The sequence below is a fragment of the Aegilops tauschii genome, chromosome 3 (assembly GCF_002575655.3).
Source record: "Aegilops tauschii subsp. strangulata cultivar AL8/78 chromosome 3, Aet v6.0, whole genome shotgun sequence".
NCBI lineage: Eukaryota > Viridiplantae > Streptophyta > Magnoliopsida > Poales > Poaceae > Aegilops > Aegilops tauschii.
Window position 1 is genome coordinate 19,917,490 of NC_053037.3, and position 24,075 is coordinate 19,941,564.

Here is a 24,075-nt window from a genome sequence, read left to right on the forward strand (position 1 = left end):
GTGGTGTTTGGTTCTCTAGTCCTAAGACTTTTTCTAGTCCTAGGATTTTTTGAAAAAGACTCTCAAGAAGGTGCTTCTAAGGACTTTTAGCAAAAATCCTAAAAAAGTCCCACCCTGTTTGGTTTGTTAGGGACTTTTTTTAGTCCCAACATAAAAAAGTCCCTGGAACCAAACACCCCCTTAGTCCACGGTCCGCAACTACATCACCTCCTTGGTCAAGCCTGCCCCTTTGGGTTCTGCTGAACTGGTTTATTTTCCTTTGAAAAATCGTTGCTGAACCAGTCGATTCCTTTGGACTTCGTCTCCAACGGTCTGACCGTCGTGGTTTGGTGGCTGCCGCTGATGCTCGTGGCGGCTGAGAGCAGCAAGGAGAAGGCGGCATGGGCTCTCCCAAGACATGCGGGAACCTGACCACCTTCGTCCCATTATGGCTCGCTGACACGGAGACGGGAAGACCATGTGGTTCCTCAGACCTTGAGGTCGCTGACTCTAGCAACACTCCAGTTCTATGCAGCTCTATAACCTCGGGTTTTGGCTTTGCTATCATCGATATCTCTTACGAGGAACTCAGCTTGCGAGTCGTTGATAGAGGCAAGCTGAACTTACTCTAGGCCTCCAAAAACTGCTGCTCATGATTTGCATTAGTAAAATTATTATCAGAAAAATCTCTTTAATGAAATGATATTTAGAAATTATTTTGAGATCGTAAAAAATGTTTCATATAATTTCTAAAATTGTTGGTATGGTTTGGGGAGGTTTGTTGTGTATAGCTAAAAATGGTTGATACAATCACAGAAATAGTTTTTGATGGCTTCCACCTGACATGGCAACTGCTATCTGTTAGTGGTAAGCGCACTCGTCAGATTGCTTTCTCTAATCAAACTTACTTATGGCTTGATAAGAGCATCTTCAATGGGCAACTTCTATAAGCTAGTTCTAAAAATCAGCACCTTCTTTCTCACCCCTTCTCTTTGCTTTGAAGTGTTGACCTAATTATCCACGGTAATAGCTCAACTACGACTAACTAAATGTCTACTGGCACTCGTGATTCGAAAAGCTTTACTACTAACAAGTTAGCATGCAAGAAACTAGAAATACCAATTCTTAAAAGCAAAATGCTGAGAGAAATATAGAACAGGGAAGTACCATGGCACCGCTCTGCAAGCACAGATAGTCCATCTTTAGTCCACAATCGGCAGTCACATCGCATCACCCTCAATGGTCTAAGACTTGTCCCTTGGGTTCCACTGAACTGTTATTCTTCTTATGAAAAATCATTTCTTAACCAGTCAATTCCGTCAGACTCTACTTGCCCTCCCTCCACTGTATTTGTCTTTGCATACATCGCCCAAACAATTCAGTCACCATATCTTATCTCCTACCATTCCGATGTACATCGTCCACGCAATTCAGTCACCATATCTATATTGTACCGTTCCAATGTCCCAATTAGCTTGCCGTTGCCGCTGTTCCAAATTTGTTGCCTTACAGTTCACATACTTTAGTTTTGTAGGCCGATAAAGATCCTAGAGGAAGATGTAAATTCCCAGCCCCAAAATATACAGCAAAGAGCCCGTCGAGGGGTGAACGGAATTGACTGGTTTATATATGTTGTGGAAAAAAAGAATGAAAAACTATAGAAAGACCGACATGAGTTATATTCCACACAAAACGACAAAGTTTTCAACAAGTAATGAATTCCCTTTTTCCACTGTCAAGCTTTAGTCTACTGGCCGCAGTTACATCGCATCGCACTCCCTTTGGCTGAGAGACTCCTCTTATACCTCCCTTTCACTCTGCTAGCTGGACGACTTGTTTTCTCTTCTCAAAGTTCCATCTTCCGCTGAATAATCAAAATCCCTCAAAGTCCTTTGTTTCCCCTCCTCGCGTCCATTTACGAAACTACTCCTTTCCCGATATTTATGCCCGCTCTGTGCACGACGTGCAAATCCAGCGGCTAGTGCCCTTCTACATGCATGTCTGGCTGGATTCAATCTCCGTCTGTGAATTGTGCAAAAAAAAATCAAGTGTACAGCATGATTCCTCCGTTTATTCGTATTGGTATATCATCTACGCAATTCATCGCCAGATCTCAGATGTCTCCAACCAGTTTGTTGCTACCTCTATGTGTATGTTTCGTTTGCATCGCAGCAATTAGACCAGGCATGCAAGCACAAGCATACTGCGAGCCTAAGCAATGTGGCAACCTGACTGTCTCATCCCCGTTTGGCATCTCCTCGGGGTCGCATGAGAGCAGGTGCCAAGAGCTTGATTTCTAGGTCCACTGCACCGATGGCATCCCATACCTCAGGTACTACGAGCCTGGGTTAAGGCTTCAAATCCTCAATCAGGGTTAAAAATTTCAACGAAATTTCAGTGAAATTTCACATATTTCAGTGGGGTCGGAAATATGTTTGACCCCGAACCCAGTGCGATTTTGGGGATCCAATTGTGGTCCTAAATTTTCAGAATCGAGATGCATAAAGTGTATACCCATCTAAAAATGGTGATGATATTTGCCAATTTGTAGCACCCAGATTGATTAACAATCGAAAAGAGAGGCGCATAGAGGATACTTACTTGGTCCTCTCAAGCAAATAGCGCCCCGCTTTGGCTTCACGCACGAACAAACCTCGCCGGTGACCACCGCTATTCCAATTTTGACTCTCCTCTGGCGAACCGAGGGCTTCTCGGGCAACATCACTTTCGCCAAGGGCGCATGCTAGTGACTCTTTTCTGCGTGGGTCAGGACGGCAGTCGCACGCTGCTGGGAATCGGGGTCATTGCCGGTCGGATGTTGGGCTAGTCTTCCCCAAGGCCCGAGTCCTCTAAAGCCTAGTAGAAAAACTCAAGCCCATCATCGAAGGCCGCAAGTAACATGGCCTGCAGCGTGCGACCCAGGAGGCATCAACCATTGCCTCAGAAAAAAGGAGGCATCAACCATGTAGCCCAGTTTGTTTTGACAGCCCAGTCCTACCCATCACTTTCCTTTCCCTGTTTTCTCTGGTTGGAAGATCCTTTTCCTCACCCATTTTGATTGAAGCCGCGCACTCACCTTCAGTCCTCGAATCATATGGAAGAACTGGGCACCACCGAAGGTCAAATTTTTTTTGCTTGGTTGGACCTTCAAGATAGAATTTGTACTGCCGACAAACTTGCCAAACAAGGATGGGGAAATTGTGATTTATGCCAGCTTTGCAAACGAGAGCCCAAGCCAGGCCACATATCTTCTGGAAGTGTCGGTACACCATTAGACTATGAGCATGGTGGTTGCGAAACTTGGTCCCGTACATGTGGATAAATCTTCATGGCACTTGGCGGGATCCGTTGAAGAGTGGTGGGATAGTACAACCAGCATGGATATTCCATCACGCAAGGCCATGGCCTCTCTCATCATGCTTGTCTTTTGGGCAATTTGAAATGAAAGGAATGCCCATGTCTTCCGACACAAGATTGCGCCGCCCCGATCATCCTCAACATCATATTTGCGGAGGCGAGGCTGTGGGTTGCCGGGATGCAAAGAAACTATGGGAAATTATATTGTCGTGCGGTGTTGTATGGGAGGTTTGTAAGATTCTATTCTCCTCTTAATTAATATATGAGGCAAATCTTATGCCTCCACTTAAGAAGAGAGCCGGGGGGGGGGGGGGGGGGGGGGGGGAGGGGGGGAGGGTAATGCACGCACGCACGAACGAAATCAAATCAGCTCAATCTAGGATGATCATGCTCCAATAATAATACCCAAATAATGACTCGAAGCAATGACGTTTTTTACAGCTTAGAGCATCTCCAGCCGTTGGCCCCCCAGAGGGCGCCTAAAATCGCCGCCTGGGGGTGAGCCGGCGTAAAAAGTGGGCCTGGTGGCGAGTTGGTCCTCAGCTGCCGGCCCCAGGGCCGCCCCCAGGCGCGTTCAAAAAATAAAAGTATATATCAAATTTTGGCAAAGTTCGGCGAAGTTCGGCTAAACACAACAAATTTCGGCCAACTTGGGCATGTATTTCGACAAAATTCGCAGATTTTCATTACATAGCAAATATATAAACTAATCTAAAAAAGAAACTGGCTGAACGCCGAGTAGTCGCCGTCGTCGCCGCCATCCTCACCGCCGTCGCCATCGTCGGCCTTCTCCTCCTTGACGCGGGCGCCCCTGCTGGACCCGGCGTCGCCATGGCGGACTGGTGGCGGCGGCGGCGCGTCGTCGTCGTCGCTGTCGTCGATGACGACGACTCCTCCTTCGTCGCGGCCCTGTCAGCGCTCCGCGAAGCGCCACTGGGCGGCGCACTGGCGCTCCCTCGCCATCTTCAGGGAGTCCTGGCGTGCCCATTCAAGGGTCGCGTCGTCGTCGAGCTCGACCTCGCCGTGCTCCGTCTTCATGGCGGGGAGAACCGGCTCCGCCTTCAACGGCATGAGCCCCGGCTCCGTCTTTGGCTTGACGAAGAAGCGCGGAGGAGGAGTCGACGAGGAGGCGCGCCGGCCGCCCTCGTTGATGACGATGCCGGCGCGGCGAGTGCGCCGGCCGAGCGGCATCTCCGTCGCGGGCTCGGCCTTGACGCCGAGCAGGGCCGGAGTGCCGGAGGAGTGCGAGGAAGAGCGCGAGGAGGGGGAAGAAGAGGAGGAGCCGAACCTCCTTGGCGCCCCCCAGCCTTGCCATTGATTCCCCGCGGGAACCATGGCGTTGGGGGAAGACGAGGCGCGGTGTCGCTGACGCGGCTGGCCCGCGGCTTTTCGCGCCAAAACCGCTCACCCCGGCGCCCCCGGGCGCCCCCAACGCGCCGGGTTCGGCCTGGGTCCGCCGGCGCTGATTTACCGAAAAAGGGTTTCCCCCCGCTTTGTATTCCAAAGCAACCAACACCGATACAAGGATCGCTGGGGCGAACAGCACAGCAAGCCCAAAAGAAAAGGAAGAAGAAACAAATGCCAACAACGGCAGCTCGACAAAGAGCGGATGACCCGCCACCGCTACGCCCTCCAGAAGCAAACCACCACAATCCGAGGCTCCGAACCGCCGCGTACCAAGCAGCACCTTCAAGAAGGAATGCGACGCCGACGACGCTGCTGCCCGGACATGTCCTAGAGTTTCCCCCGGCACGCGGAGGGAGGTGGGGGATGGATATCACCGACACCCTCCAGGGAGGAATGGCGTGGCACCCGCAGGTGTCACCGCATCGGAGCCGAAGAATCGGCAAGGATTTCTCCCGCACTCCATCCCCACCGCCCAACAGACCGGCGCCGACCAGCCAGACCACCGCTCACCACCATGCGTCATCGCGGTTGCGCCGCCACCCACGCCGCCTCACTGCGGACACCAACACGAGGCCAAGAGGACCGTAGAGAAGCGCCCTGCGGAGGGAGAAGCAACATCGAAGCCGAACGGGAGGAACCACCTCCACCGTCATCGTGCGGGAGGCCAGAACCTCCGGCACCGTCGCGGTAGCCGTCCGGAGTAAGCCCTGGCCCGGCCAGGCCAGAACCTCCACCGTCATCGTACCCCTGGCCCGGCCAGGCCCGAAACGGGCCCGCTAAGCCCCGCCGCCACGCTGCAGCAAGCCGGCGATGGCGCCGCCAGCACCCTGTCGTTCTTCGCCTCTCCCCCGTCTCCTGGAGGACGCGCCGCAGCCACACCCCACCGCCAGCCCGCCCAGGCCCAGATCTAGGCCGAGCGGGCGCCGCCAGATCGCGCCGCCGCGCTACCCCACCGCCAACGGCGACGCCACCGCCCAGCCATCCGCCCCGCGCAGCGCCAGGACCCCGCCGCCTAGGGACACCCCCCAGCCCGCTCCGTCCCGCGCCAGAGGAGAGCCGAGAGGGGAATTGCGCGGGGGGAGGGGGGCCGCCGTCGCCAGCGGCGCCCGGGCCAGGCCCGGGAGCGAGCGCCGACAACGGCAGCAGGGAGGGAAGGAGGGGGGAGGGGGCTGGAGAAGAGGGTCATGGCGCGGCCGGTCGCCCGTGGGGGCGACGCGGTCGCGAGAGCCCGTGGGGGGGAGTCCGCCGGTGCTGATTTCGGCCCAGGCCGGCGAAAATCGGGCTCCTGGGGGCGCGACTGGGCCGTTTTTTCGGCACCGGCGCGAAAAAATAGCCTGAGGAGGCCTTCCTGGGGTGCGGCTGGAGATGCTCTTAAGTTGCCATCTGAAAAGAAAAAACGAAATCAAAAAAACTGTAACATGACTGTTAAACTTCCAAAATTACATAACACACAGCTAGTTGATAACATTTTTTTGTGTTATTGGCTAGCTGAAAAAACTGAATACATCTAATAGACAAGAAACAAGCAATGCTCCACTTGCTTCAAAAATCGTATGGGACTGTACCGCCACTGATAACGCTCTGTGCCTCCGATACTGTTGTAGTTGGGCAGAAGGTGGCAGGTACAAAAAAATCCGGGAGTTCTAATTAACCCTGAAATTAAAATATGTTTTATAGAAAGAATTCTAAAGACTAAAATCCTTTGTACGGCCACTTATAACGCTCTGTGCAACTGAAGATTAGAGGGGGGGGGGTGTCCTTTTTGTTTGTTGCGTATAGTTTTTTTTGTGTGTGTTCGAGTTGAATACTGTTATTTATTCTGGACAAAGTGTGCAGGTTGTACCAAGATTAGAATCTAGCTAGATAGCAGACAGGACCACAAAGCAGCCGGAACCGAAATAATGAGGATAAGCATCCTGGCAGGTCATGGCCATGGACCCCGCCAAAGTCGTTGCACGGAAATTTCCGAGGCCACTGGATTACCAGTCCAATAGGCCAACTGGGAAACTTCGTGGAAGATGATCGCTTGCCCAAATTTCCGGTGAAATGTTGCAGCCAATGGCAGTAGTCCGCTCGCTTGCCGTCCACATATATTATGGTTCGTGCTTAGACAACGGTATTATCTCTTACATGCAGTCCCTACCTTCCCATAGCCCATGACCACCGAATCCAGCTACCTCGCCTTGTTCTTCACCACAATTTCTCCAAATCATCCGCTCCCATGTCTCTCAGCTGCTGCTGGTTCGTGGTCTTCGTGGGGGTGTGGTGGCTGCCGCTGATGCTCGTGGTGGCCGAGGACCAGCAGGGTGGAGACTGCTCGGCCCAGAAGTGCGGCAACGTCAGCATCTTCGATCCGTTCTGGCTCACTGACAAAGTTACGGGAAGATCATGCGGTTCTCAACCATACCAGGACTTCGATGTCTCTTGTCTTAACAACAGTTATCCAGCTCTACGCGCTATACCTTTCAACTTGGGCTTCAAAATCCTCAACATCTCTTACGAGCAACGCAGCTTGTATGCAATTGATCTCGGCAAGCTGGACGCGTTGCAGGCCGGCAACAGCTGCCAAGCACTGCTCTATAACACCTCAGTCAAGCTGAATCGCCCGTTCAGGATCGCCCCCGTCAATCTGAACCTCATTCTGTACAACTGCACGGAGAAGGACGGAGCAGCGGCAGCGGCACGTCGGGACATACACCTGGAGCTGACGAGCGTGAGGTGCGGGAACCAGTGGGAGGTGCTTGCCCGGGCGGGAGTGCCTCACGATGCCACCGGGAACTACAGCAATTACGCTCTGAAGGGCTGCGCCGCCGTCGTGGTGCCGGTGCCGGGCTCGTCGGCCGGGGCGAGCGCGAGCGACTACAAGCAGCTCTTCAACGATGGGTTCCTCTTGACATGGGATCCCCCGCTTCGTCCCTCTATCCTTCCACGTAAGTTCACTCGTCAAATCATCTTTAAATTAGTTTGTAGGTGAGCTAGGGAGCACAGTGCCTATTTTGCTTGGATTTGCCGTATCGAACAAGCAATCAATCAAATTGTAACATGCTTGTTTTAGTTGGATATTTTACGGATCACCCCCTTTCTTTGCTTTGAAGTGGTTAACTAATGCTCAACCACAAATAATTACTGAAGCTCATGATTTGCATTACTTTAATAACTTCAGTACGTATGTCAAGAAAGCTGAAATACCGATTCTTAAAAGTGAAATGCTGAGAGAGAAATTTCGTACAATGGCATTGCTGCGTGCACAGCACACAATCCTTGGCCGTCCATGTCGCTACTGTCAGTAGAGCTGCAGAGCAGACTCAGTCCTTGAGTCCATCTTTACTCCACAGTTGGCGGTCACATCGCATCACACCATCTCATTAGTCCATCACATATTATTTTCTTTTGAAAAATCATCGCTCAGCCAATCGATTCCTTCGGATTTTGGCTGTCCCCCACCTCCATCTCATTGCTATATATTGACCACCCAATTCATCACCAGATCTCCAACCTTTCCAGATGTACCCGACCAGCTTGTTGCTGCTCCTGTCTGTATGTTTGGCTTGCATCGCAGACATTAATTAGTTCAGGCGTGCAAGCACAAGCAGCCTGCGAGCCTGAGCGATGCGGCAACCTGACCGTCTCTTCCCCATTTGGCATCGCCTTGGGATCGGAGGAGAACAGGTGCGCCCAACTTGGGTTCCAGGTCCACTGCATCGACGGTGTCCCATACCTCGGGTACTACGAGGCTGGGTTCGGGCTCCAGATCCTCGAACCAAGATTGGACGCTTCGACATGACAATTTTGCCCACTTAGATGATCAAAATTGCCTGCCGTTGGCGTAGAATCCCCAGTTTCAAACAAGCTGGAGCACAGTAGAAGATTTGATTAGAAATGACAAAACATTTAAAATGAGTAGTGTGATATGGATTGCCCCAACAAAAAGGTGAGAGATGCAAGACCTGCGACCGTCTGTCATTGCTAGTAGCAATATGGCACCGTCTGGATTGGGCGGGCACTACGTGCGTCTCTAGCATCAGCCAGTCCCGCCACGGAGTTCGCGTGCCTCTGCCCCTATGGCATGCTGCGGTCGACATGTGCCGGTAAGCCTCCGAATTAATATTCATCATCATCCTAAAATTTAAATTCCATAACATGGTAATAAACTAGTGAAAAATGTGGTAGTTATATTCAATGATCAATACAGTTGGTCAAGCTTTAGTCCACGGGCGGCAGTCACATCGCGTCCCATCCCTTGTGGACAATTTCCTCTTTTGAAAATCCCATCTGCTGTTGAATAATCAACGCGTTGATTTACGCAAGATTTTTGCCTGACGCTGGCCTCAAGTCCCCAGTCTCAACCAAGCTAGAGTATTACTTCAAAACATGGTTTGAAATGATATACATTTAAAGTCATAAGTGATAAATGGATTCCCCCAAAGAAGAGAAGTGAGAGATGCCAGACCTTCACCGTCGGTCAATGCTAGTGGGAAAATGGCACGGTCTTTCCAATCTGTGCACTCCACACAAAAAATATTAGACCAATCAAGGTTTTGGAGTCATCAAAAGTAAAAGACAATTATACTTTGACCGTGGAGGGGTACATAGGCCGTGTGAAACTAGTATCATAGATTCTGAGTGGGTTTTCTACGTTCGCGTTCCGTATGCAGCGCCAATTCGAGCCGGCCATCACGCATGCTGTCCAATCAGTTATGCCCACCGTTGTGTCATCCATGCACCAGCCACAGGCTAGTAGATTCGTTTCTCTAGCTAGGTCCTATGCATGCTCTGTGCACTTTTCCCTCCCATGCTCCTGTTTAGTGGCAGACCAACCTCATAATTATATCTGGCGTGGATAATTAACGTCGCTAGTTACTTTTTTCGCAGGATAATGTCACTTGTTACTGTGGGATTATTACAAGTTAACCCACAGCCTCAATTAAAAATCACGTGCGTGCAATTTCTATGAAGGCTTTGTCAGACTTTATGAAGGATGTGCCTGAACTTTGCCATGAAAAGCAGAAGGACTTTTGAAAAACCAATAAAAATGAAAAGTGCTTTGAGTTTTGGCGACAAAGTTCCAAAAATACGGTTAAAACGTTCTCTACCTATTTTTCAAAAATTGCAAGCTATGCTAGAGTTTTCCAAAAGTTCTTCTATTTGTCATGGCAAAGTTCAGATACCAGTTTAACAAAGTTTGGTTCTATTTTTTTTGCGGGATAAAGTTTGTTTCAACTTAAAACTATTTAAAGAACATTCTTTGAGAACAATTTCAATAACAGGATATTTTAATTTTGTGATGTTTAAACTATTTCCAACAACATAGGCTAGGGAGATAATCACAGAGATTAATTCCACAGCCGGAGGGGTAAAGCGAATCTAGCAACAGCGTCACCTACTACTGGACAAGACTAGCCTGGGTCCTAGCGGGGCCCTTCTCAGCTTTCTCACCCGCATCATGGGTAGATTTGGGTGGTGGAGATACACGCTGTGAAACGGAACGCGAATGTAATGCCTTTTCCCCTCCTTGTCCGCACGCTTGTAATACTCCGCTACTGGCACGTGCAAGAGCAAGACGATGGATCCGTTCCACGTCTCTGTAGCTGCCATGTTCTGCAAAGCACACTCAGTCCTCCGGTCCATCTTTAGTCCACAGTCAACGCATCGCACCATATTGCTCAAGACTTGTCCCTTGGGTTCTGCTTAAGTATTTATTTTGTTTTGAAAAAATCATCATCCACGCAATTCTGACTCTAGCTGTCTTCCACCTCCATTTATTTGTCTTTTGAAAACCTATCGCCCGCGCAAGTCGCAAATTGATGGCAGGTCTTTCTCGAACCGTTGCGATGTCCACAACCAACTTGTGGTTGTTGCTCTTCCAAATTTCTTGGCCCCAAAGTCACATGTCTATTGAACACACAGAATTAGACAACATGCTGCTAGTTGAAAACCTGAAGTGCATCTACTAGACCCGACACGAGCAGTGGTGGCGCTACGAGTTAGATGTCGTGATGTCAAAACTAGAAATTTAGCTTATACGTGCACAAACTATACCCAAAACTATTGAAGCCGCCCGTGGACTCGAGCAGTGCTCCACTTGCTTACAAAATGTGTATTGGGACTACAAGAACATAACTACACATTCTATGGTGGGAATACGTTCGCGATAAAACTGTGGAACACTGCACCAACTAAATATGGGTCAAGACATGTGGATGTTGACTCTCTCTAGTGGGTGTGGAAAAGTAAATGCGTCCACAGAACCAGTCAAAGGAGTTGGCTAATACGGCTTGTATTACCTTCTCCCTCATCTTTGTCCTTCCATATCATCTGTCGAGTTTGCGCCATCCTTCCCTGTTACCAAATCAGGCTCCTCCATTCAGACTGCTGCCATGCATCCAACCTCACTGCTCTTCACCTTGGCCTCACTGTTCCTCTTCCATCAACGGGTACATGCCGAGTGTGAGCCGATGGCGTGCGGGAACTTCACCATCAAGTACCCGTTCTGGCTCGGCGCGCCTAGCCGCCCCGCGCCGGAGCCCTCCTGCGGCCACCCAGCCTTCGAGCTCTGGTGCAGCGGCAGCAACACCTCCGCTTCCATGCGTGGCTCCGCCATCCAGGTCCTCAGCATCGACTATGGCGCCAGCTCCTTCGTCGCCTCCCATAGCAGATTCTCCGGGAGCGAGGACGGTGTGTGCCGCGCCGATTTCAACATGTCCTCCAGCCTAGCTCTTAGTTCGTTCAAGCTCAGCCCCAGCAATATGGCCCTGTGCCTCCTCTTCAATTGCAACGGCACAGAGCCACGGGGACCCGCCTACGTGAACGCCACCCGCAGCTGCGGCATTCCCATCTATGCGTACCTGGGCGGGCGCTACGACTGGGTCACGCCGCCGGCGATTCCCACAGGGAGCTGCACGTACACTTACCTCCCAGTGCTCGCGTCAGAGGCGGCCATCTCGACGGCGGCCAACTACAGCCGGCTGCTGAAGGACGGGTTCATCCTGGATTGGGCAGGCACCGGCAGCGGAGACTGCCACGCCTGCGTCGCTAGCGGCGGCGAGTGCCGGTACAGCAGCTCCACCGCAGAATTCGCATGCCTCTGCCGGTCTGCCCCGGCCGGTGGCATGCTGCATGGGCCAACATGTGCCGGTAAGCCTCCAAATCAATTTGTATCATCGTTCTGAATTTAAATTCTAGAATATGGAAATAAACTACATAGTAAAAGTGTGATAGTTGTCTTATTATCAATCCTACCGGTTCTGTGTGGAGTGGGGTAGTCAAGCTTTAGTCCACGGGCAGCAGTCACTTCGCGTCCCAGGCCCTGTCGCTGAGAGACTCTTATAACTCATATCAGTTCCGCTGGATGATTTATAATCTTTTGAAAACCCTATCTGCTGCTGAATAATAAACCTGTTGGTTTATTCAAGAATTGTGCTCACTTAGATGATCGAAATCGTCCGCCGCTGGCCTCTCAACTTCGCAGTTTGAACCAAGCTGGAGCATACTTCAAAACTTGATTGCATTTGAAATAATTAGTGAGATATGGATTGGTCAAAAAACAAGAGAGGTGAAAGATGCGAGACCTGTCACTATTGGTCATTGGTAGTGGCAAAATGGCACGGTCCTTCCGATCTGTGCGCTCCATAAAAAAAAATTGACCAATAATATTTTGTAGAAAATTAACTAGTGGTGTCCTCTTTTTATCTTAAATATTTACATGCAGCCATCCTGTATAGTTCGGAAAAACAAAATCTGGAAACCAACTCTGCACACTGAATTTCATCCCTAGTCAATTCCTACTCCGCTGAACATGCGAAGCAAACAATGGTAATCGTATGAAATAAATTTGAAGTGCCGAAATGTTGGTATATAGGACTCCTCTATTAAGCTCCAAATTCACATACCTGTAGAACTCAAAATTAGGTGCCCCACTTACACTTCAAAAATTAGGTGACCAACAATGACGACACTCCGAGCCTCAGTTCCCTTGCTCCAAACATAACAATGCATTTTATGGTGGGAATGCGTTCGTGATTGAACTGTGGAAGACTGTACCAACTAAATATAGATCGAGACATTTGGATGTTGACTCTCTATAGTGGGTATGAAGAAGTAAATGCGTCCACATAACCAGTCAAACTCGTTGGCTAACAAACACCACTATTTCTATCTTCTCCCTTTTCTTCATCCTTCAATATTATCTCTTGAGCTTGACCCATTCTTTCGCTACCAAATTAAACAGCTGGCCACAGGCATGTATCCAACCTCACTGCTATCCATCTTGGTCTCACTGTTCCTCTTCTATCATCGCGTTCATGCCGTATACTCGATCGGTAAAGCTTTAGTCCACCGGCAGCAGTTACACCGTGTCCCCTTTGGTGGACACGGTCATTCCGATTCCTGCACCATAAAAAAATATAGACAAATCAAGATTTTGAAGTCACCGGAAATTGGCAAGTGCATGACAGTGATACTTTGACAAACTCCTGATTGGTTTCCTTCTCGTCTCTCATCTAGTTTGCATACCTTTTGTGGTGAGGAAAAGGAATTTTTTTCCTATGGTTTGCACACTTTTAATACATGCTACACAGTTCAAGATGGATCCGTTTCACATCTGCCATGTTCTCCTCAGCCATGCTTCTGCTCACCCTCCTATCTAGCACCACCAACGATGCTTCGGTGTCGTTCTGCGAGCCAGCCACATGTAGTGGCCTCCGCGTCGCGTACCCGGCGGCACAACTCCGCCTGAGTGTGGCTACCGGACCTTCCATGTCACCTGTGACGACACCCGGAAGGCTTTCCTCAAGAACTCATTCTGGAACAACCAGATGATCCTGGATATCTCTTACAAAGACAGTTCGTTCCTGCCTTCCCGGACACCAACATCGAGCTCTACGACGGCACCTGCAATCGAGCTCCAAGTAAAAGTCTATTCCGACCTCGGCCTCGCGCCCTTTGGCATCAGCCCCGCCAACAAGGAGCTCTTCTTCCTCTTCAACTGCACCGGCCTGCACATACAGCCGCTGCTGCCTGCATGGGCACCCATGAACTGCACGAATGGATCCAGCGTGCCAACGTTCAACTCATGGCAAATTTTACGTGCCTCACCGGTGGGTACAAGCCCGATGAAAAATGGAGTCCGGTGCCTAGGAGCTGCATGGCGTCGATGATGCCGGTGCTGGGTACGAGGGCACAATAGGGATACTACAACATGTTGATGAAGGGTGGGTTTCTTCTTACTATACGCCGGGTGATTGCACGGTGTCTGCGAGGAAAGTGGAGGGCTTTGCCGGGTTAATAGTACCTACAATATCTTAAAGTGCCACTGCTCTGACTCCGACTGCATGTGTCTCCGTCCACACCATCTGCGGTGAGCTTCGCACACGTATAATAGTGACAGTGAGTTTGACCTATGCAAAATGAGGACGGTTTTTTTTTTGAATTTTCAAAACGGGGGGGGGGGGGGGGGGGGGATCCCTTCCACCACCTGTATATATTGCGTAAATGGGGCAAAAGCCACGAGAGAATTCAGTCATTATAAGAGGGGCGAGAGCTGAGTGCAACTCTCAGGATCCGCAAGCCTCACAGGCTCATCTAAGAACAGACAACCAAACGTCGATGTGGGACTGATCGTCGGTCTTCATCTGGCCACGCCAAAGCACTGCATCATCCCAACAGGCTTTTAGTGTAGCAGCAAGGGACATCGTGTCACCCTGAAAAACAATGGCGTTTCGACGCTTCCATAGCCGCCAGCAGCAGAGAAGGACGAAGCCCGCAGGAGAGTTGGCGCCGACGGCCGGGGACGCGTCGAAGCAATGAAGCGCACGAACCGAACCTGCAGCAGGGGGCAGCCCGATCCTACGCCAAAACTGCACCGCGAATGGGCACCCGAAGATGAGGTGGTCGGCCGTCTCAAGCTCCGCCTCGCAGCAGGGGCACCCGGCCTCTGCCGCAGTGAGGATGGTCTTGCGTAGCAGCACGTCCCGTGTATGCACACGAGACTGAGCGAGCAGCCACCCGAAGAACTTGACTCGCGATGGGGCACGGGAAGACCAAAGGAAGGAAGCCGCAGGCGCGCCCACACCGCCGTAGTGGTAGAGGGCGTAGGCGCCCCGTGAAGAGAACCCACCACCAGGCCCCGCACAGAGCGCGACAGACCGGGCGTCGGGCTCGCCCAGGGGGGGCACGCCGCAACCAGCAGCTGAACCGCATCAAGTTCCTGGGCCGCCCGCGGGGTGAGCCGGGGCACCAGCAGCGCGCGCACCACGCGGCGGCGCGCCTCCCAGACCGTGACCTCGGAGCAGGTGGCATGCGTGAACAAGGCAGGAAAGGTCGTCCGGAGCATCCCACAGGGGAGCCAGCGGTCATGCCAGAAGGAGGTCGCACGCCCATCCCCGGCCTCCACCTTGGTGAGAGCTCTGTACACCGGAAGCAGCCGCAGGAGGGCCGACTAGTGCTCACCCTCAAGGGGGGAGCGGGCGGCTCCAAGGAGGGACCGCCCCGCCAACTGGTCCCAGACCCAAGAAGCCCATCTGGACGGCGTGTGGGAGTGGAGGCGGTGCAGCAGTTTAAGGAGGAGGCAGTCATTTTGCACACCCAGGGCCCGAACACCGACGCCGCCCTCCGCCTTCGACCGGCAGACCCGATCCCAAGCAACCAGGCACTGGGCGCCTGATGCTCTGTCCGCAACATTCCAAAGGAACGCGCGTCGTAGCCCATCGAGCTTATGCAGGACCGCAGGGGGCAGCCGCATGGCGGCCATGGCATAGGTGGGGAGCGAGTCGAGGACCGCGTTGATGAGCACCAGGCGCCCCGCAGGCGACAACAGGTGGTGGAAGGGATCCCCCGGGGGGGATCCCTTCCACCACCTGTATATATTGCGTAAATGGGGCAAAAGCCACGAGAGAATTCAGTCATTATAAGAGGGGCGAGAGCTGAGTGCAACTCTCAGAATCCGCAAGCCTCACAGGCTCATCTAAGAACAGACAACCAAACGTCGATGTGGGACTGATCGTCGGTCTTCATCTGGCCACGCCAAAGCACTGCATCATCCCAACAGGCTTTGAGTGTAGCAAGCAAGGGACATCGTGTCACCCTGAAAAACAATGGCGTTTCGACGCTTCCATAGCCGCCAGCAGCAGAGAAGGACGAAGCCCGCAGGAGAGTTGGCGCCGACGGCCGGGGACGCGTCGAAGCGATGAAGCGCACGAACCGAACCTGCAGCAGGGGGCAGCCCGATCCTACGCCAAAACTGCACCGCGAATGGGCACCCGAAGATGAGGTGGTCGGCCGTCTCAAGCTCCGCCTCGCAGCAGGGGCACCCGGCCTCTGCCGCAGTGAGGATGGTCTTGCGTAGCAGCACGTCCCGTGTATGCACACGAGACTGAGTGAGCAGCCACCCGAAGAACTTGACTCGCGATGGGGCACGGGAAGACCAAAGGAAGGAAGCCGCAGGCGCGCCCACACCGCCGTAGTGGTAGAGGGCGTAGGCGCCCCGTGAAGAGAACCCACCACCAGGCCCCGCACAGAGCACGACAGACCGGGCGTCGGGCTCGCCCAGGGGGGGCACGCCGCAACCAGCAGCTGAACCGCATCAAGTTCCTGGGCCGCTCGCGGGGTGAGCCGGGGCACCAGCAGCGCGCGCACCACGCGGCGGCGCGCCTCCCAGACCGTGACCTCGGAGCAGGTGGCATGCGTGAACAAGGCAGGAAAGGTCGTCCGGAGCATCCCACAGGGGAGCCAGCGGTCATGCCAGAAGGAGGTCGCACGCCCATCCCCGGCCTCCACCTTGGTTGGAGCTCTGTACACCGGAAGCAGCCGCAGGGGGGAGCGGGCGGCTCCAAGGAGGGACCGCCCCGCCAACTGGTCCCAGACCCAGGAAGCCCATCTGGACGGCGTGTGGGAGTGGAGGCGGTGCAGCAGTTTGAGGAGGAGGCAGTCATTTTGCACACCCAGGGCCCGAACACCGAGGCCGCCCTCCGCCTTCGAAGAGGCGGCACGCGTCTCCGGGGTGTGGCCCCCCTCACGGACGGCGATGACACAGTAGTAGACGTTCTGCGGTAACGGTGCGGCGTGAATATTATTAAATATTCGGATCGCGATAAAATCATGAGTTTTTACAAGACGTGGGAACATGTGCTATAGGAACGATGGTAATTTTTCATAATTTTTGGTGATGGAGAAGTATCCGAACAATTCCCTCTACCCGGATTGCCCTTTATATTTGGAAAAAATGTGGTGCAGTCTGGTCAAACTGTGGTCAAACTGTGGTCAAACTAATTATTCTAGAATATTAGTGTTACTAAATAATTATTTCAGTTTTTTTGAATTTTTGTCAACTGTGGTCAAACAGTGGTCAAACTATGGTCAAACTGATTATTCAAGAAATATTAGTGTTACTAAATAATTATTGCTTTTTAAAACAATAACTCAAACAGTGAAATGTGTCACTTCATGCTCAAGCTAAATTCCTGAGGGTTAATACGATTGACGTCTTACTATTGTCAGGAAAACAACAAGTGCAGACTTGGAAACGAGGGAGAATAGAACCCGGAAGTTAAGCGTGCTCAGGCTGGGGGAGTGGGAGGATGGGTGACCGTTCGGGAAGTTAGATGATTTGGAATGATGAGGGTGATTTAGAGATTAGAGGATAAATTGAGCAGTGATGAGGTGTGGTGATTAGAGATTAGAGGTTAAAATAATTCAGAAATTTGAAAATAAAAAAAATTCAAAAAAAATTTCAAAAAAAAATCTATGCCGACGGCTTTGCTGTAGGCATAGCTCTGCCGCTAGGAGGCACCAGGGGACGACACGTGGCACGGCTATGCCTACGGCAAAGCCGTCGGCATAGACTGCCGCCAGGAGACACCAGGGGACGACACGTGGCACGGCTATGCCTACGGCAAAGCTGCCGGCATAGGTTTCATCTATGCCTACGGCAAAGCCGTAGGCATAGCCCTGCCACCAGGAGGCACCAGGGAGTGCCACGTGGCAGAGGTATGCCGACGGCTTGGCCGTCGGCATACCTCTGCCACGTGGCATTCCGTGAATCGTTAGCGCTTTTGACGGCGCCGTCCGTTGCCGTCAGGCGAAAAACACGGCCGACGGCTAAACTATGCCGACGGCTGACGCCCGGCCGTCGGCATAGTCCCCTATGCCGACGGCTATACTACGCCGACGGTCTGACAAGACTACGCTGACGTGATCTACGCCGACGGGGATATGCCGACGGCAGCCGTAGGCATAGATCTATGCCGACGGCAAAGGACCTATGCCGACGGCCCTGGGGTGTAGGCATAGTGCCCGAGTCCGGTAGTGCGAGCCACCGAGTGGGCAAGGGCCAGGCGGGCATCGCCTCGCAGCGCAAGCTCAGCGACCGAGAGCCGGGCGGTGCTCCTCTAGGAAGTCAAACAGATCCACCAAAAATTTGCAGTTGTTATAAAAAAGGGGAATGTATTTGTGGTGTCGTTTCCATACCTTGGCAGCGGACCTGATACCTTTCTTTTGACGGGCAAGACGGGACGCGGCACATGGGGACCGGGGCACACGCGACCAAGCAGGTAAGACCGCGGGGAGAAAGCTAGGATCCAGTAACCACGAGTTTTCGAAGAAGAAACGCCCCGCCTGAGGGAGGCGAGTGGAGACAGAAGCGACGAGGGGAAAGTGATCCGAGGTGGTACGGGGACGCGAGGCTTGAGAAGAATCAGGAAAGAGCACATCCCAAAGCGAGTTGAAGAAAACTCGGTCAAGCCTAGCGAGCGTGGGGGGATCCCGTTTATTCGACCAGGTGAACAACCTGTCGGAGAGGGGCAGCTCGTGCCACCCCATTGTGTTGATCAACGAGTTAAAAGTGGACACACGACGCACGTCAAAGCGATTATTGTTCTTTTCGTGCGCCCAACGAATGAGGTTGAAATCCCCAACCACCAACCATGCCCCCTGGACGGAGGGCGCGAGGGCAAGCATGTCGTCTACGAAAGCCGCGGTGAGGGATGAGAACGGTTTTTTCTAGCTGGGGCTACACGGTACCCCTTATCTCAGCCTTTCAATCGTGCCCATGTTTCATCGAGACATGTGCACACAGCAGTTGGTGTCAGACGCTTAATCCTTAATCATCTGTATGTGAGGGAATTGTTCATGACATGACGTCGCATGTGCCTCTGACTCTCTCGTTCTTCCCATGCATGCAACTCTTCTCTCTCTTTCTTTATGCTCTCTTTCATGCTACTCTCTTCTCTTACATTTTTTTAAACTCATGTCATGAACAGTACAACATCCATACCCTGGCAGTCACACCTTTTCATGAGAGAGAGTTGTGAGAGAGGGACGCTGAGGAGAGAGAGTATGCTTGTGCATGCATGTCAGACACCATGAGAGAGATAGAGCTTCTCTTGTGCATGCGCATGCAAAAATATTTTATGAGAGGGAGGGAGAGAGATATGTCCAGCAGCATGTGCATGCATATTATTTTATAAGAGGATGAGACATGACATGAGGAGAGAAAGCAATGTCCATCAAAAATTACTGTTCATGCTGAGAGGGTGAGGCAGCTACAGTCTGCTAATTGTCTGACCCTGCCGCTGAGCATTGCACATATCTCGAAGTGAACTGACGCTGGAGATAGTGGGTACCATGTAGCTCGGGCTAGGAAGGAACTTTCCGATGCAAAATATGTGCACCGGTTTAGTTCTATAGACTAAGTACTCTTCGGTTTTGGCAAACTGAGTAAGTTCTACGAGCTATATAGGAGATTTACGGGAAAAATGAACGCAACATAGTATGCAAAAACGTCTTACATAATGAGACGGAGGGAGTACATTATGCCACGAAAATGTACTGCTTAGCAATTTCAATAGAGCACATGCTCATTCGCAAAAAAAAAACAAAAAAAAAAAACAGAGCGCATGCTACTGGTCTAGGTCTGTACCCTATAGTACTCTTCGGTTTTGGTGCACTGTTGATCATGCTGGTACGACGGACATTTGCACAAACAAATAACAGAGCACCCATGTTCCTGCTAATTGCTATGCGGACTGAGATGTACGTTCCTTCTAATATACAGTTTATGCAATCTGTTATATTGGCTATCAAATCTACACAGGCCTATGATAAATATATTTTTGTCAAACCGATATTTGAGCGACATAGTTGCTCAATCAAAAGAAAGTCATCTCTATTGCTCTTCCTTATCTTGCAATGTTCTTTTTCTGGTATACTTTGCAGAGAATATTGAATATTCATTTACGATGCTTGTCTCTTTCTTTTGGAAAGACAGTGAACGTGTAGTACTATTGGGTGATATTGTTTTTACTCATAAATGGCATGTTACATTCCAGGTGGCGAGAAGAGAGGGAAGAAGATTATGCTAATAGGTATGCTAATGTTTTTGCCATCTTTTTCATATGTAATGATTTAAATATCATTAGCTCACTAATAGTGATTTTCTATGATAAAATTGGAACTTCAAATTTATCATGTCCATAATAATTGAAAATACATTGTAAAGTAAAATCTGAAACAAGTAACTCTAAGTTTGTGCATAATAACAAGACTGATCAATTTATGGCATTCAGCATCTTGCTACTTTTACCACCGTGCACAAGAGAACTCTAAACTACAGATGGTCTGGAAATAATAATGACGGTATTATAACTTCTGCTTTACAAAAGGAAATAACATCTCCTTCCATCTCAGGTATGACATCAGCAGCTGCAACCTTTCTCTTTGCAAGTCTTTATGTGCTAATAATGCATAGAAAGGGAAAGAGACTATGGTTTCTCCTTTGCAAGAAGACTAGCAGCAACACTGAAAAAAATTATGAGGCCATGATAGTATCATATGGATCCCTAGCTCCAAAAAGATTCATGTATTCAGAGGTAATGAAGATAACGTCTTCACGCAACAATCAGCTTGGAAAAGGTGGTTATGGTGTGGTTTTCAAAGGAAGACTACACGATGGTCGTCTTGTTGCTGTAAAATTCTTGCATGACTGCAAAGGAAATGGGGACGAGTTTGTGAATGAGGTTATGAGTATTGGCAGGACCTCTCATGTTAATGTAGTTAGCTTATTTGGGTTTTGCTTGGAGGGATCAAAACGAGCTCTTATATATGAGTACATGCCCAACGGTTCCTTGGATATGTACATTTATTCAGAGAACCCCAAAGAAATTTTAGGATGGGAGAGGCTTTATGCGATAGCAATCGGGATTGCTCGTGGCCTCGAATACTTGCACCATAGCTGTAATACACGTATCGTCCATTTCGATATCAAGCCCCAAAATATCCTTCTAGACAAAGATTTTAACCCAAAGATTGCTGATTTTGGTCTAGCTAAATTGTGCCATACAAAGGAGAGCAATCTTTCAATGACTGGAGCTAGAGGAACAATTGGGTTCATCGCTCCAGAAGTTCACTCTCGAACCTTCGGGGTGGTTTCAACAAAGTCAGATGTTTATAGTTATGGAATGATGCTATTGGAAATGGTTGGAGGCAGGAGAAATGTAAAATCAATTGTTGCAAAATCCAGCGAAAAGTATTTTCCAGACTGGATTTATGACCACTTTGCGCAAGATGATGGATTACAAGCATGTGAAGTCACAGGAGAAACTGAGGAAATCGCAAGAAAGATGACATTAATTGGCTTGTGGTGCGTACAAATATTGCCTGCATATCGCCCTACCATAACCAAAGTTCTAGAAATGTTCGAGAGAAGCTCAAATGACATGGACATGCCACCGAAGCAAAACTTCTCTGGATTGCTGTAAGATATTCTCCCATATTTTTTGTTCCTTTGTTTTTCTGTGCAATTATGATAATGTAATAAATTGACCTGCACGCTTATCTCTGATTCCAGTGAAAGTTCAGCTCACAATATGGATGTACAAAGTTCAAGTTCTACCAGATCTGAGGAGATCAGCCTTGTGAATTCAAAAATCCTACAAAAATCGCCAACTCTTTGAGCAGATAGCTAGGCCTTGTGAATCAAGACTGAGAAGGTGGCCTGTACTAGAGTACATTCAGAAATTGAACAAGCGCAGCGAAATTCAGCATTGTAGTTGAACATATTCCATGTATGCATGACCTAGAGTCAAGAGCATCCACAGGCCAGCGTCCTAAGGTACCGACTACAGAAGGAATATACAATTTAATTTGATGAGTTTTGTGCTCCAACTGCTACAATTTAATTTACTCTCCCTCCGCTGGCGAGCCGAGGGTTTGCGCCGCTTCTCAAGCAACATCGCTTCCGCGGCCCCTCATTCGCCGCTGTAGCCGCCGCCAATGCCGAGCGGGTCCACAGCGGTTGGTCGGAGATCCACGCGCCTGAAGACGCCGCGGCGAGAGGCCTCGGCAAGGTAGCGACCACGGTGGGAGATGGTGCGGCGAATTGGGGTCACACACCGGCCAGCCAGCGGCAGTGCAACGCGCAACTGCGTTTGAGGTTTTGGGCTATAGGCCTTCTCGAAGAAGAACCTGAGCTACGCAATTATCTCTCATTCCAGTGAAAGTTCAGGTCACAATATGGATGTACAAAGTGGAAGTTCTACAAGATCGGAGGAGACAAGCCTCGTGAATTCAAAAATCCTACAACGACTGCCAACTCTTTGAGCATATAAGCCTTTTGATTTAAAAAAAAACCTACATTGACTCCCAACACTGTGAGAAGGTGGCATGTAGTACAGTACATTCAGAAATTAAACAAGGGCGACGAAATTCGGCTTTGTAGTAGAACATATTCCATGTATTCATGACCTAGTGTCAATAGCATCCGCATGCCAGCGTCCTAAGTTACCCACCACGGAAGGAATAAAATTGGTCTGACGAGTTTTGTGTTCCAAGTTCCAACTGCTAGAAGGCATCGGATCTTATGCGAGAGGCAGACAGCTACCAAGACCTTGTTCGCTGCAAATTTCCTCCGAAAACTCAATAAACACAATCTAGGTTGCAAGCAGAATTTCAGAGTTTGCAGCAATTGTAGGTGTGTGTACAAAGAAATAAACTCAATAAATGCGATCTGAGCATTGTATCTAGGCTGTAACTGCAGCCCCTAAAATCTGAGAATCCATCTAAGCATCGTGACGCATAGGTGCCAATTAGTAGCAAGCAAATTAATTGTGTATACGGGAGGAGGATGGAGCATACTTACTTGCTCTCAGGCAACACGGCCACCGCCGATGGCGAGCCGCGGCCCTTCTCGGCCTCTCAAGCAACACGGCCACCGCCGATGCCGAGCGGGTCCTTGGGGTTGGACCAGGCTAGCGGTCGGGCGGGGGGAGACGCCACGGCGAGAGGCTAGTCTCTTCTCTGCTGGGATCACCGGTCTGGACGGCAGCCGCACGTTGTAGCTGTGCGGCAAGGGGATGCGCGGGGAATCGGGGCCACTACCGGACAGCCAGCGGCGCTACCCCAATACCACCACACTGATCAACGTTGGGCCATAGGCCTTCTCGTTGCCCGAGTCTACCCAGAGTGGCAGGCCGGGTGCGACCATTTTCTTTGTTTCATCGTCGATCGATTGGGAAGAAGATGCGCGCTCACCCCGTTGCCACTCCAAACTCCAAAGTCCCAATTGTCCGATGCCATCACATAAAGCATGACCCTGACGAGGACGCACGCACGAAATAACTCAATTTCTTTTTTGCAGAAAATTTCTGATCAATTTGTCTTCAAACATGGCAGTACAACGAATACTAGAAATAACAGAAATTACATCCAGACCCGTAGACCACCTAGCGACGATTCCCAGCATTGAAGCGAGTCGAAGGCGCGCCGCCGTCATCGCCCTCCAACGCCGGAGTCGGGCACAACTTGTTGTAGTAGACAGTCGGAAAGTCGTCGTGCTAAGGCCCCGTAGGACTAGCGCACCAGCATCAGAACAACAACCGCCGTAGCCGAAGAATAACGTAGATCAGAAAGATCCAATCCGAAGAGACACAAACATAGACGAACAATGACGAGATCCGAGCAAATCCACCAAAGATAGATCCGCTGGAGACACACCTCCACACGCCCACCAACGATGCTAGACGCACCGCCAGAACGGGGGCTAGCCGGGGAGACCTTTATTCCATCTTCACTGAGCCGCCGCCGTCTTGTCTTTCTGTGTAGAACACAAACCCTAGCAAAACTGAAAGAAACTACTAAAAACGGAGCCCTCCCACCGACCCTTGCCGAGATCCACCACGCCCCCATGGCCCTAGGGCCACTGGAGAGGAGGCGGACCTGCGCGGCGTCGGTGGGAGACAGAAACCCTAGCTTTTTTTTGGCAGCGTGACACCATCTTAGTGTAAGAAGAAGTACTAGCCCCACTCTTATTATGATAAAAAAATCTTGTGAAAACCGGCATGTCAA

General features: G+C 50.7%; 1 protein-coding gene and 1 pseudogene across 2 annotated transcripts; both read left to right on the plus strand.

The window, feature by feature from the left end:
* Positions 1-6,171: 6,171 nt before the first annotated feature.
* Positions 6,172-22,562, plus strand: LOC109768900 (LEAF RUST 10 DISEASE-RESISTANCE LOCUS RECEPTOR-LIKE PROTEIN KINASE-like 2.1). Of its 2 annotated transcripts, none has more exons than XM_020327633.3 (4): positions 6,172-7,673; positions 20,064-20,099; positions 20,422-21,487; positions 21,581-22,562. In XM_020327633.3, exons 1-4 carry the CDS (start codon positions 6,965-6,967, stop codon positions 21,684-21,686), a joined length of 1,917 nt encoding a protein of 638 aa, XP_020183222.1. In that variant the 5' UTR covers positions 6,172-6,964; the 3' UTR covers positions 21,687-22,562. The 2 variants fall into 2 exon arrangements, with proteins under 2 accessions (XP_020183222.1, XP_040259212.1); XM_040403278.3 differs by lacking the exon at positions 6,172-7,673 and adding an exon at positions 10,302-11,877.
* LOC123497796 (LEAF RUST 10 DISEASE-RESISTANCE LOCUS RECEPTOR-LIKE PROTEIN KINASE-like 1.2) lies at positions 12,727-14,079 on the plus strand (annotated as a pseudogene).
* Positions 22,563-24,075: the final 1,513 nt, after the last annotated feature.

Excerpts from the sequence above, each read along its gene's own strand:
- LOC109768900 (XM_040403278.3), top strand. The coding sequence starts at position 11,121 with ATGCATCCAACCTCACTGCTCTTCACCTTGGCCTCACTGTTCCTCTTC. Across the intron at positions 20,100-20,421 it reads GAAGAAGATTATGCTAATAG|GTATGACATCAGCAGCTGCA; the intron begins GTATGCTAATGT and ends CTTCCATCTCAG. Across the intron at positions 21,488-21,580 it reads CAAAACTTCTCTGGATTGCT|TGAAAGTTCAGCTCACAATA; the intron begins GTAAGATATTCT and ends CTCTGATTCCAG.